This window comes from Hypomesus transpacificus, chromosome 4 (assembly GCF_021917145.1).
Source record: "Hypomesus transpacificus isolate Combined female chromosome 4, fHypTra1, whole genome shotgun sequence".
Classification (NCBI taxonomy): domain Eukaryota; kingdom Metazoa; phylum Chordata; class Actinopteri; order Osmeriformes; family Osmeridae; genus Hypomesus; species Hypomesus transpacificus.
Window position 1 is genome coordinate 5823774 of NC_061063.1, and position 12834 is coordinate 5836607.

At 45.6% G+C, this 12834-nt stretch overlaps 1 protein-coding gene across 1 annotated transcript; it reads left to right on the forward strand.

Moving 5' to 3' along the window:
* Nucleotides 1-1697: 1697 nt before the first annotated feature.
* LOC124467182 (cell division control protein 42 homolog) lies at nt 1698-6995 on the forward strand. Its single transcript, XM_047019351.1, has 6 exons — nt 1698-1769; nt 3172-3276; nt 4978-5050; nt 5174-5283; nt 5431-5628; nt 5807-6995. The coding sequence occupies exons 2-6, from the start codon at nt 3172-3174 to the stop codon at nt 5894-5896; spliced, it is 576 nt and encodes a 191-aa protein (XP_046875307.1). The 5' UTR covers nt 1698-1769; the 3' UTR covers nt 5897-6995.
* The last annotated feature ends 5839 nt before the right edge of the window (nt 6996-12834 follow it).

Below are 12834 nucleotides of genomic sequence, written 5' to 3' on the forward strand. Positions count from 1 at the left end.
TTAAACAGGGCATCCCTAGATAAAAAAAAACATTTTGAGATAATCTATGATTAAAACAGTTGATTTTAATGGGAGTATGTTTGGAATACGAACACCACGTCCTTGACATCCATTTTATAGTTTGCCATGGGTAAAGAGAGGAAGAACGAGGGAGAGTGGGGAAAATAGCGAGAAAGAGAGGGTTTTGGTTCGCAATTAGCTCATTTTCTGGTAGGTCACATCTGAAGGTCGCTTGACCTTTTTGTCAACAAGCTCTTCTCCAATACTTCTCCCAATCTGGGCAGTTCCAACCAATCAGACAGACAGCCTTGACTGCCTAACAGCAATGATAACAGCAATGACATTTGACTGCTCTCGGCCTCCGTCCAACTACTATTTTGAACATGCAAGATTGACAAGTGGCCCTCCTTCTAGTCACCAGACTGGTTCCCCAGTCTCTGTTCTAGCCTGCACAGCTGCTCCTATCTTCCCCTCCTGGCCTTGATGTGTGTGTGTGTGTGTGTCTGTGTGTGTGTGTGTGTGTCTGGCCTCCCCTCTTAGGGGTTGGATTTCAGAGAAGAAGAGACAGAGAGAAATGGGGAGAGAGAGAAAGGGAAAAGGAGAAAACTAAAGTAGGGAGACAAGGATGCAACAAACAGGGTGATATTTACAGCAGCAGGAACTTGGTTTCCCATCCTGCTGGGATGACTGTTGGCATGTTCATCTTTGTAATTATCCTAGCTAAAATATACAATTTTGTTAAAATAATACTAATTTCATGTGTTGTCGTTCATAACATTCCAAAGGCTTCAAACCAAAGTAAAACATTAAAAAAAGGAGTGGATGTCATTTGTAATTGCAGACCTACTGTTTGACATTTGTTTGCTTTCCACACCCCACATATCCTTGACAAACAAAGATTACTCTGATTGTGACATTAATTATATGATTGGCTTGCAAAATGCAAACAGGTTTTTGAGGTAGGTACCAGGAAAGATGTTGCACTCTCTGTACTCCAGTGCCATCTTGTGGCCATGTTAATTATCCCTCAATCGTTGCCATGTAAACTCAACATCTTCCTGTAAAACAAGCACTGTGTAATCTACACTGTGGAAATCAGGGGCCACTGAGAAACAACATAACGTAACCATCCTCTAGGACTTATCTGGCCCTTGCAGGAAGACAGTGCCACTGTGCCAGCTGTGACTCAGACCTAGTAGACACTGTTCAGGTAGATGATTTCCTCTCACTTCACTCACAATACAAGCCTGGTGAATGTCCCAAATGTCTCTTGAAAAATGTATCCTGCACTGCTTAGGCTTCGTTTTTTACTCTACAAACCAGGCCTAGACTTCCTCTGAACAAACCCCTCTGAATGTTCATGCTAAAACTGATTATTCCCTCAAACTCCTCTTCTGTGGGATACAGGTAGTAATTGTGCTAATTCTCTTGCAATCAGTGTGACTCATCACAGCCACCACCTGTCTCAATGTCAAGACCCCCAACTTTCCAATACTCTGGTAGTTGTCTGGAGCAATGAATGACTAGGTATACACTTCGTCCGTTTTACAAAACGTTTTTTTTAATTAGTATTATTTTTACAAACATTACCAAACACGTTAATTATAAATGTAAGATTTGACCTAGGGTTACGTGTTTTAATTTCTCTAAATATTTCCGTCCTATGAGTCCAATGGGCTGAACTCCGTGGCACGCCTCTTTTATGTGATTTGATTTCCAGTCAGAAAACCCCGGACGTATAGGCTACGCCCGTGGTAGACTGTGACAAGGTAAGAAAAAACTTATGTCTGTCTGGGATTTGACAAATAAGTAGTGAAATCTTAACATTAAAAGAGTATGTTCCATTTGTTACATAAGTGACAAATTATTTGTAGTTTATTGATACGATTTTCTTTTTACAAAGAATCAGTTCACTAAACTGTCAACAACTGTCTATCTCAGCTAGCTCTAGCCCTGCTAACAATCTTGACAGGCAGATATCTCGTTAGCATAGCTAGTAGCGACACAATCTTGTAAACTAGCTGGATGTTTCGTTTGTTTTTTCGCTAATTGGATGGCCAAGCTGTTCGTGGGGTTTAGATATCAAAATTGGCAACGCCCGTTATCTAAATTATAATAAGAGTTGTTTAGATGTCATGTTATCGGGGACAAAACATATAGAGGAAATGTCATAGAGGCCTTCTTATTAGCCGCTAGATTAAAGAGTTAGCAGTTAGCTAGCCAGTAGCCAGCTGTGCTCTATACTTAATGGTAGTAAAACGTACGCTAGCTAGCTAAGATCAAGTATTTTCAGCATTCCAGCAGTTGGAGCGATGTATGCCATTTGTGTTAATATTATAACCAACAATGATAAATTATCAAGGTTTCACTGTGACTGTTGCCTTTAATTCTACCAAGCCTGCAGATGCACTTTGATAGCTAGCCACCAATGCCTTGTTCACCAGTTCGCATTTTTACGCGGAAGTGGCTTGACAGTTTCCTTGCAAACTTCTCACAACTCCTATAGACCGACATCAACGCAGAACTTTAATTCAAATAATTTGAGTACTATTTTAAAACATTTTTTATTTTATTTTTGGACAATCTGTTGAAGTTGCAGGCCTTGTATATTCCTAAATACACAAGGTATTTGTGTTAGCTAATCATATCAGGCACAGTCATACAGATGACTTTGTCCTAAGACCATTCATATCATGGTTTTTCTATTTACCAATATAACAGGTATGCGTGTTGCTCATCATTTCGCTGGTCACAGTGTTCTTCTGTCTTGTAAATACTGCCTTACACTCACCCCTTGTTTGGACTGTCTAACAGCCTATTGTCCACTCCTCCCAGGCACACAGACGCCACACACAAACGTCAGCTATGAAGACGCATGGCATTCTTACTTCATGTGATTCACAGACTGGCCAGTGGGTCAGCGGCCAGTTGCGGGTCAAACACTGGGGATTGCTGTCGTTTGCACCCCTTTCTCTCTATTCCAACTCTCCCTAGTACTTACGCAAGCACTCTGTCAACCAGGCTTTCTCTGAGGCCATTCTACCATGTATAGCCCCACATGAAGCAACATGAGTGACTTATTTCTACATGAAGCATCATACAGGTATAAACACAGATATTTACAATCACCAATCTTACTACCCTCCCCTCTCTGCCTCTGTTCTCTTCCAGATGCAGACCATCAAGTGTGTGGTGGTGGGTGACGGTGCCGTGGGGAAGACCTGCCTTTTGATCTCTTACACAACCAACAAGTTCCCTTCCGAATATGTCCCCACGGTGGGTGGCATGCTGGGCACGGGGGTGGAAGTGTGTGGGGGGGAGGTGGAAGAGTGGGGCACGTGTGTGGGTGTGGGAGGGTAAAGTCTAACATTTCCATTTTGTATGCCAATTGTTCCCTTTTTTGTGTGTGGTTTAAGCTATAATAACCAACCAGTTACTCCATCATACCGGTCTTCCGTCCAACAGGCCAAGACGCAGCCTGTAGCATATTGTTCAGTCCTTTCTTTTCCGTGTCTTATGTATATTGGTGTTCATGCCAGGGAGGAGTTATGACCCCACATTTGTATATCTGTCCAAACACATCATCATCATTAGCTAACACTTGAAGTGTATGTGCATGCCCCTGCCTCGCCTTTCTCTCATGCCCCAACGTGTCTCCATGTCTATGTCTGAACTTGAACTGCCCCTACTCCCACCCTTCTTGTCCTTTTAGCCAATCAGGAGCCCATCTTCCTAGGTAGAAAAAGTGATCCTCTAGCATTAGTTGTGTTACAGAGTACTAGGGCCGTGTCCCAGTAGTCTAGTGTCTTCTTTCCTTCAGCCCCTCTCCTCCTATTCTTCCATCCATTCATTTCTGTCCCTGTTCTGACAACGCAGCTTATCAGAAGGAGGGAAGTAGCCTGTCCAGTCATGTTATATAGGACCGAGAAATGGAAGGAGTGAGAGCAAGGAGACCACTTCAGACAATTGAGATTCAGCCCAAATTGTTTATATTTTATGGGGGCTTCAGAATTTACATTTATGCATTTAGCAGACGCTTTTATCCAAACCGACTTCCAAGAGAGAGCATCATAGAATCATAGAGGACAGGAAAGGAAGGGAGTGGTCGGGGGGCAGTGAGCAAGGGAGGAAGGAAGGAAGGTAGAGGAGTGTGTGTCCACTGTCCAGGGAGGGAGGGGGACTGACTGACTGACGGGGTATGACCCTGGAATGCTGTCGGCAATCTTCCTCTCTGGATAAACACGGTCCCACACACAAACACAGCCTCACAGGAAGGGTCCGGAAAGGCAGTAGTTTCTGGGCAGTGGTGGACCTGACTCAAACGCATTAGTTAGCTGGAAAGGCAGCCAGCCTGGTTGAGAGTCAACAACAAACTCATAGGTTAAAACCCTGTCACACATTTAGCATATTAAGTGTGTCGAGTTCAGGCCTGTGAATAACCAATAAGGGCGACCTAGTTTGATGACCTAAATCAAGATGTTTTACCTCAACCTGTATCATATTGTCACTAACTGTTCTGTCAGGAATATTATACAATATGGAGGAAGAAAACAGCAGTGACATCCAACATTCTGAATAAATTCTCTAGCTATGACATCAGCAGGTAATACAGCTGAGTCAAGTGGGGGGTGGGGCAGTTAGTCTTTAATGCTGTGTTGGAGATTCTGGCAGCAGCTTGGCTCATTCGTCAAAGCGGCCCCCTGTGGCTTCCCGCCTCCCCTTGCTGCCTGTGTCCTGCACCCCCAGCCCTGACTCCAGGCTGCCGGGGCCTGTGTCAGTGTGGATGGAGAGAACAGGGAAACAGCCCTTGAGCACCTACGGGAATCGGAGAGCTTGGAATGAAGTGGAACTGGCCGTGTCAACACATGGCCACAGGAGATGCTTAAAACACTCGTACTCATATAAACACTACTCATTATGTTTGTCTTTTTTGCCCCCTCTCTCTCTCTTTCTTTCTCTCTCTCTCTCACCTCCCAGGTGTTTGATAACTATGCAGTGACAGTGATGATTGGAGGAGAGCCCTACACCCTGGGTCTGTTTGACACAGCAGGTAAAGATGGCTGCCATTCTGCACTGGTGTCTGCCCATTGAGCCTAACTGTCCTGAAAGATGCCAAAACCAGTATAATAAAGAATATTGTTGAAGGCTCATTAATGTTTACTGCCTCCCTCAGGTCAGGAGGACTATGACAGGCTGCGTCCTCTCAGCTACCCACAGACCGACGTCTTCCTGGTGTGCTTTTCCGTCGTGTCCCCCTCCTCGTTCGAGAATGTCCGTGAGAAGGTGCGTGTGTCCGCCCATGTCTGTGGAACTTGTTCAGTCTCTGATGTGTGTGTTGCATATCGCTAACCAATCTTCTTTTCCTGGTCCTCCTCCTGTTCCTCCACCTGCTCCCCGCACTTCCTCTCGCTCCCCTTACTGCCTATGCAGTGGGTCCCGGAGATCTCTCATCACTGTCCCCGCACCCCCTTCCTGCTGGTGGGCACCCAGATGGACCTGAGGGACGACAGCAACACGGTGGAGAAGCTGGCCAAGAACAAGCAGAGGCCCCTGGCCCCTGAGAGTGGGGACAAGCTGGCTCGGGACCTGCGTGCCGTCAAATACGTGGAGTGCTCTGCCCTCACCCAGGTAAAGGGGAAAAGATAGAGTGGGGGGGGGGGGGGTATGCAAGCTGTCATCAGTTGTCTTACAGATTTGAGGAAAGTGGCACAAGATTGTTAATGAAATTCTCAGCAACTCTAATATCAGTCTGTCCGAACCCCCTCCCCCCCTCCCCCCTCTTTGTATCTCCCCCCTCCTTTTTCAGAGAGGTCTGAAGAACGTGTTTGACGAGGCTATCCTGGCGGCCCTCGAGCCTCCTGAGACTAAGCCCAAGAAGCGCTGCATGCTGTTATAGAGCCGAGGAGAGAGGCGAGGGCGGGCCACGTGGGCATAGGGACAGACCGAGAGATCTGGGAAGAGGGAGGGAGGGAGGGTGGGTGGGAGCAAAAGAGGACGAGCGAGACACTCGTTTAAATAGTGCCTTCAGTGGATGACAGAGGGGATATGTGGTTTTAGGTGTGAGGGGTTGACAACGAGCAATGTCTAGATACAGACAGACCTGGTGTGTGCTCCCTGCATCGCTGGCTTCAGTAACACAGCTGATCAAATCTCTGTACCAGTACCTAGAAGAAGAGACTTTAGCAATAGTAACGAGATGTCCATATTCTCTGTTGCCTTAAAAGTTACACACACACACAAAAGTTTCGAGAGATTTCGGGAGGAATAGTGCAGAGTTGCGTGCTTATTTTCTGTTTGATAAATCCTTAACTGACTGGAGAGAAAGTGCTTCAACCAACACAGTCTAAACACACATACACACACACACCCACCCTCTCACACTTTCAGACTAGTGCTATTTCTGCTGCACATCTGTCCTAGTTGACACCACCAACATTGCAGCCTCCAGTACCTGCTTCTGAGAGGCAATCTTATATTTCTGCTGAGATCAACAACTCTTCTTCTCCTGTTTGCCTTTGCCTTTACTCCACTGGAACCTCAAGTGCTTTTAACTTCCTCTTGGTTGACTGCTGCCCCCTTCAGACGTTAACATGAACTGAGTTTTCCACTTTTGGCCTTTTCTTTTGGAGATTATAGTGTATTAATGATTATATTATGAGTATTATATTTTTCCTTACTCTTTGTTTTGGAGGGGATGTTGCAGTGGTAAGCTGTTTTGGCATTTGAGGTTTCTTTTTTTTTTTTTATATATTTTTTTATTATTATTTGATGGATGTGTGCCAATGGTCTCAGCGTCATTTGGTCTGGTTTCATTTGACATAACAATCATGAAATGCCTCGTAATACCTACTACCGTGCTGGTAGTGATCAGTAGTAATAACAGCAAAAGCAATAACGGTTGACAAATAACAAACATAGCTCTGTCAGAACTGCCTCATACGATTGTTGTTGAATCAGGGGTGATTTGAAATAATAAAAAAAAGTACTTGAACCTCTTGAACTTGTTTTGAATTTGAAGTCTGTGAAAGTAATACGCATAATTCAAATTATTATATAGTTGTGTGTCTAATATATTGTAGTCTTGGAGCAAGGAGGCCATTGTCATACCAGCTCCTCACTACAGGCTACTGGAAACCCCTATGTAGCCAAGATGAAACCCAGCAGTTTTGTTTCCAGTGACATTTTAAGATCAAAATGTAATCTATAGGGTTAGCAGATTAGATATATTTTATGTTGCAAACAGTTGCATGTTGCAATATGAGTCATTTTGAATTACCAAACATTGGAAATGGCTTTGATTAAAGTGGCTATGACAGTCAAAACCATTGGAGGTGATAAAGTAAGCTGACCTGAAAGCTAAGCCCACGTGAGACATGGAGGAGGCCTTCTTGGTGCTGGGGCAGCAGCGTGGCATAGAGCTGGAAGATGGGATGGATCGTGACTTCGGCCCTATTCCACCGTCACTCATTGACAAATCTTTTTTTTTTTTTTTATTGAACACATTTTGTTTGTTCACACCATAAGTGAGGACACTGACACAGTCATCCTGTTTGTGGGCTGACCAATGGGCTTGGAAGGCTGATGGTCAATCAGCAGTGAAAATGGAGAGGGGATGGCCCCATCCTGGACATCAAAGCCACCGTCAAAGTGTTGGGTGACTGATATCAGGGTCTTCTACCCCAGTGGAAAAGGTGATGTGATGAAAGTACTCCAATGAAGTACCATACCCAGTCTCCGTCCAGTGCTTGGGGAACCTGATGCTACTCAAGTCAATGAATAACTCACTACCAGATCGGCAGATGGAGGAAAATCCACCTGAACTGAAGATCTTTCTCCAATTGATATGCATGACACGCATGGCAGCAGCCAAAGAACTGCACTGCCGTGCTGCAAGTCTCAGTTGCCCTGACTATTACAAGTGAAGGAGGTGAGGTCCGCTGCTGCAAACCCAATCCCAATACATGAAGAGGAAGAGGCTGAGGAGAGAGGTGATGAAGAGGGGGAAAGCCTTTGAGTGTGAAGTTGTGGTTGTTGTTCTCAATGAACTTATTGCTGTTTCCTATATTCAGTGTTTTCTTAGCTAAATATCCTAAATTATGGAAATGATCAGATGTTTGATACCATCTACATGTTTTTAACTTGCAAATGAAAACAATTTTTTTAATGAATTTGCTGATAAGGGCAAGAAAATAGGCTAGAAATGTTTTGTTATATTTTATACACACAATGCCGTACGTAACCATTAGAATGTGATCATTTTAGAATGTCTTCTTTTTCGTAAGAATTAGTTAATTCTGGAGAAAAAACAACAACATGCAATTCTTTTTAAGCAACCAATTTGAAACTCGTCCCTTGGGCCAGATGACATTTCCATAATAAAAGTTCATAAGCAACACCATTACTAGGTTCAAGACATTTCCAGTAGACTACTAGGGGGCAGTGTTTCATATGTTTTGAAAGGACCCATGCAAATGGCCCATATTCAGCTCCAAGGCCCATTTTGATTGGCAATCTAAAATGGATCTTGTCCCAACCCGGCATGACATGTCCTAAGCCAACTGGCTTCCCTCCTCAGCGATGTGTGGCTCTCAGCTGACTTGTGGAATGGACCTAACCATGAAGGCTGTGACCCTGGGCCTCTGTCAAGGCCCCCTAGAAGGTGGCCCTGCTCGAAGGAGTTCTTTATTTTTTTTTACAATTCAACAAGGATTGTTTCCACCATTGACATAATCTAACACTGATTAATTGTTTTCCTAATGGATTGATAAGTGTGACCTTGTTGCTCAGGCAGTCTACACGGTAGACACTGTCTGCCACATTTACCCCATTTTTTAGAACGTCCATTCTCATTGACGGTCTTTGGCACTGCTCCATTCACTGAAGTGCAGCAGAATAAAATGGCGGGGAAAAGCACAGAATGATTAGATTTATATGCTTCATTTAAACATTTATGTACCAGGGCTTGACAACACAATAGCCAATGTTTTAGCACTTGAATAATGTGTTTCAAGCACTCGTGTGAGGCAGAGGATGGAGCTAACTCAAATGTTGTAGATACTGAGACTGTCAACAGCTAGACAGAGCATGAGAAAGGTGTTTGAGAGGGGTAGAGAAAAAGTAGAATCCATGGAGATATAAGCTGCCGGTCATCCATCTTGTGTACATGCGTGTAAAGGTGGGCGTGTGTTGTAATCTAGTCAGTCACACGTCCTGCCTGTCCCAGTGTGCCTGACTCAGTTTGTGGTGGTGGTATGTGAATATTATGGGATGCCCATTTGACCTCATTATAAGTGCGTTGCTATTGGCAACCATGGGTTGGGAGGGGGAGGCGGGAGGGGGGAGGGGGGAGGGGGGAGGGGGGAGGGGGGAGGGGGGAGGAGAAGAGGGGCATTATGGGATAGAAACCTGACCTCTCTTTTTTTCCCTCTCTCTCGCTGTCTCCGAGGACACACGGTTTGCCTAAACAAAGATACATAAGGAGACATGGTGGGAAGAGATTGCCAAAGCCCACACTGGCAGAGCCATCACCATACCTGTTTACAGAGCTGGTATAAATAGTTACATCCACTCACATTCAATATATATAGAGACCACTACACTTACACAATGGACAATAGCATGCAGTATATATACATTTCAGCCTAGAGGATGTACTCATTGTGTACGTGTTGTTGTGTGTGTGCGTTCGAATAGCATGAATGTCTCTGGCCACTGGAGTCGAAAAATCTGTCCGTCTCACTTCCTTGTTCCCTGATATGGCTGGTTTCCATGAATACGGTGACGGCAAGGCAGCCTATGGTCTTATTATGGGATGCTCTTTGTTTTGTCACAACGTGTCCTGGTATGGGATGGGTGGGTGGGGGAGGGGGGTGAAAAGAGTATGTGTGAGTGTTGAGGAGGGGGGGGGGGTGGAAAGGGTGTGTGTGCATTGGGGGGGAGTGTTTGTGTTGGGGGGAGGGGCAGAGAAAGAGTGCACGTGCATGCGTGTGTTAAGATGGGGGGGGGGGGGGGTGGTAATGTTGACGTGTGTGTGATGTAAGCTAAGCACCATGAGTACAACTGGTAGGTGAGAATAACCTCTTCGATTGTTTGGACTACATCCCAAAACTACTAACTGGGCAAAATCCAATGTACACCATACAACATAAAATAACAGAAGTAATAACGTAGGGACACAGCCTAGGCCACCATGCTTATTTTGGGGCCTAAAGTTTGTGCTGTCTACTTGTCACATAGTCTGTATGGAACGTGCGTACAGTTTTTTTCTCTGGACTGCCAACCTAAGGCGAGAGCAAGAGAAAAAGAGTTCAAATGGTTTTGGAAAGGAACCTATAGCGCATGGTTAGGTCTGTTGCAGACATCACTGTATGCAGTGTATTTTGAGAAACCGGCCTCCTTGTGTGTGTGCGTGTGCTTACAGTTTGAAGACATACTGTACTCTAAGAGAGGGGTGCGCGTGAGAGAGCGAGAGAGAGAGAGGGAGGGAGAGAGAGAGAGAGAGAGAGAGAGAGGGAGGGAGGGAGAGAGAGAGAAAGAGAGGGAGGGAGAGAGACAGAAGAGAGCCGGGGAGTGAATTAGCACTCAGATTATTATGGAGTGGCAGAGGTGGGGGAGGAGGGGGGAGGGAGGGCAGCCGCTCTGCTTATTATGGGATGCCGGCGTTGTTAGGCGTGGGGGAGGGGTGGAGGCGTGGAAGTAAGGGGGGGGGGGGGGGGGTTGGCTGAACGAGGGGGAGGAGGGGTAGCGGAATATTATGGTCTGGCCTAGGCCTGTTTTGTGTGCTAAGACTCTTCCCTCCACCCTCCCTTCTTCCCTTCCCTCCCACCCGTGCTTGAGAATGCGTGTGCGTTACTAAGGGAGTACTGTGTGCGCATTGAGATCAAGGCAGGCTTGACGTGTGGTATATTATGGGATGTCTATCCTCAGGTGCGTATTGAATGAAAGGAAAGAGACAGACGTAAGAGACAAAGGGAGTTGTCTGTTGGTCTGTCTGGGGATCTCACAAGAACCACATTGTCTCATATCATTTCCTAATAGTGGAGTTGAATGTGTTGCTCTTTCCAAATCATCTTTGCAAACAGTGATCCCAATTTTTATGAACTAAGGGTAGTTTATAGTCAAGGAACTGCAACTGGTTATTATTAATGTTACATTATGTGCAGAGAGTGGCGACACTGACAACACACACATACACGCATGCAGGAGTGTCCACAGAAGAAACCCATTTTCGACCCATTTTCTTTTTTTCCATCCACGACGTTCCTCTTCCAAGGACAGCCAGGAGAGGTGCGGAGCCATATCAGCGTTGCCCTGGGACCATTCCAAGTGCTCATGCCCATGTCTTAGTCAGGGACAGAGCAGGAGAAAAATCTGGTTCAGTATTGAGACTTGATATACTTGTGACCTTGACCTCTCACTCTTCTTAATTCTTTGTTTGGCTGTTTATACTTATTCTAGACACCATGAGACCGTTTTTCAAATAGAGATCGGGTACAGTCCCCCCCCCAAAAAAATTGTATATAAACAGAGACTTCTCTTTCTTAGATTTAGACTAGGCCCAATGGAGTCCAATTAACCAGTATGTACATTTGGCTCAAAATGTTTATAGACCACTGAACTCCATGAAGGTGTGGAGGAACAGTATCCCTCTAGTTTGAACTAATCTGTGGGATTCTCCACAGATTGAGGCAGTCATGAATGTGTTTGGCTTGAATGATGTTAGATCCAGTCAAGCCAACACATAATGGAGCAAGCGTTCCTCATTCACATGAATGAAAGGAAGAAATTGTGGGAATACAACTAGAGCAAGACAGGAAGCCATATTATCATCAGCAACAGCAATGAACACTCTTTTCCCCTCACAGTGGAACTGTCTCTTCACTGACAAGGGAAATGTGCTCTCACAATTCTTATTGTGTCAGCCAGGAGTCTCTTACTCTACCTGCCTGCCAGTCAGTCAGATAGCTGCTCTCTTATCTGTCTGTCCACAGTCCTCTCGTCTATCAGTGAGTCAATATGATTCCATCCATATGTTCTGTCTTGCCTGGTGACAGTCTTACATTAAAGGATGTCTGGAATGGAGAGGGTGTGGGGGTGTGTAGAGAGGAGGGGGGAGGGGGGGGTTGAAGGAGTATTATGGTCTGTATTTTGGCTTACATGGTAATCTGACCCCGCCTGTAACCCCCACCCCCTCGCGAGTGCTTATCTCCATGGCAACAACCGGTACAGGAAGAATATTATGGTCTGTAGTTTCTCTTTGCTCAAAAATGATATTATGGGATGTTGCTTGTCGGCCGCCTGTGTGGGGGAGGGGCAGCAGCGTGCTGGTCCCCATGACAACCGCCCCCATATCCCTCTGATTGGTGATTATGGGATGTTACCCAACCCCCCTTCCTCACCACCACCACCCCCCACCTCACCCCTTCCCCCCATATGCACACATGAACACTGTGTTCACAGTGAAAGAGGGGGGGGGGGAAGAGAGAGAGAGCTTGTGTGATAGAGAGACAGAACTTGGGAGTGTGCATGTGCTCCATTTCCGTGGTTCTTTGTGACAGCACTCTGCTACACCGTGTGAGAGCAAGAAACCCAGGAAGAGACTAACCAGCCAGTCAGCAGTCAGTCAGTAAGACAAAGGGAGGGCTGGTGGGAGGAGACAGGGGAGAGGGACAGAGTAGTCACAAAATGAAGGTGTGCTGAGTCAGAGATATGTGAGAGAGTCCTAGAAAAGGTATTGAAATGTATGGAGCTTGAGCGAGAACTGTCAGTCTAGAATCGTGTAGGCGATCCAAGTCACGGAAGTGACAGCTTTTCTTATCTGTGCAGACTAGACAG

Excerpts from the sequence above, each read along its gene's own strand:
- LOC124467182 (XM_047019351.1), top strand. The coding sequence starts at position 3,172 with ATGCAGACCATCAAGTGTGTGGTGGTGGGTGACGGTGCCGTGGGGAAG. Across the intron at positions 3,277-4,977 it reads CTTCCGAATATGTCCCCACG|GTGTTTGATAACTATGCAGT; the intron begins GTGGGTGGCATG and ends CTCACCTCCCAG. Across the intron at positions 5,284-5,430 it reads TCGAGAATGTCCGTGAGAAG|TGGGTCCCGGAGATCTCTCA; the intron begins GTGCGTGTGTCC and ends CTGCCTATGCAG.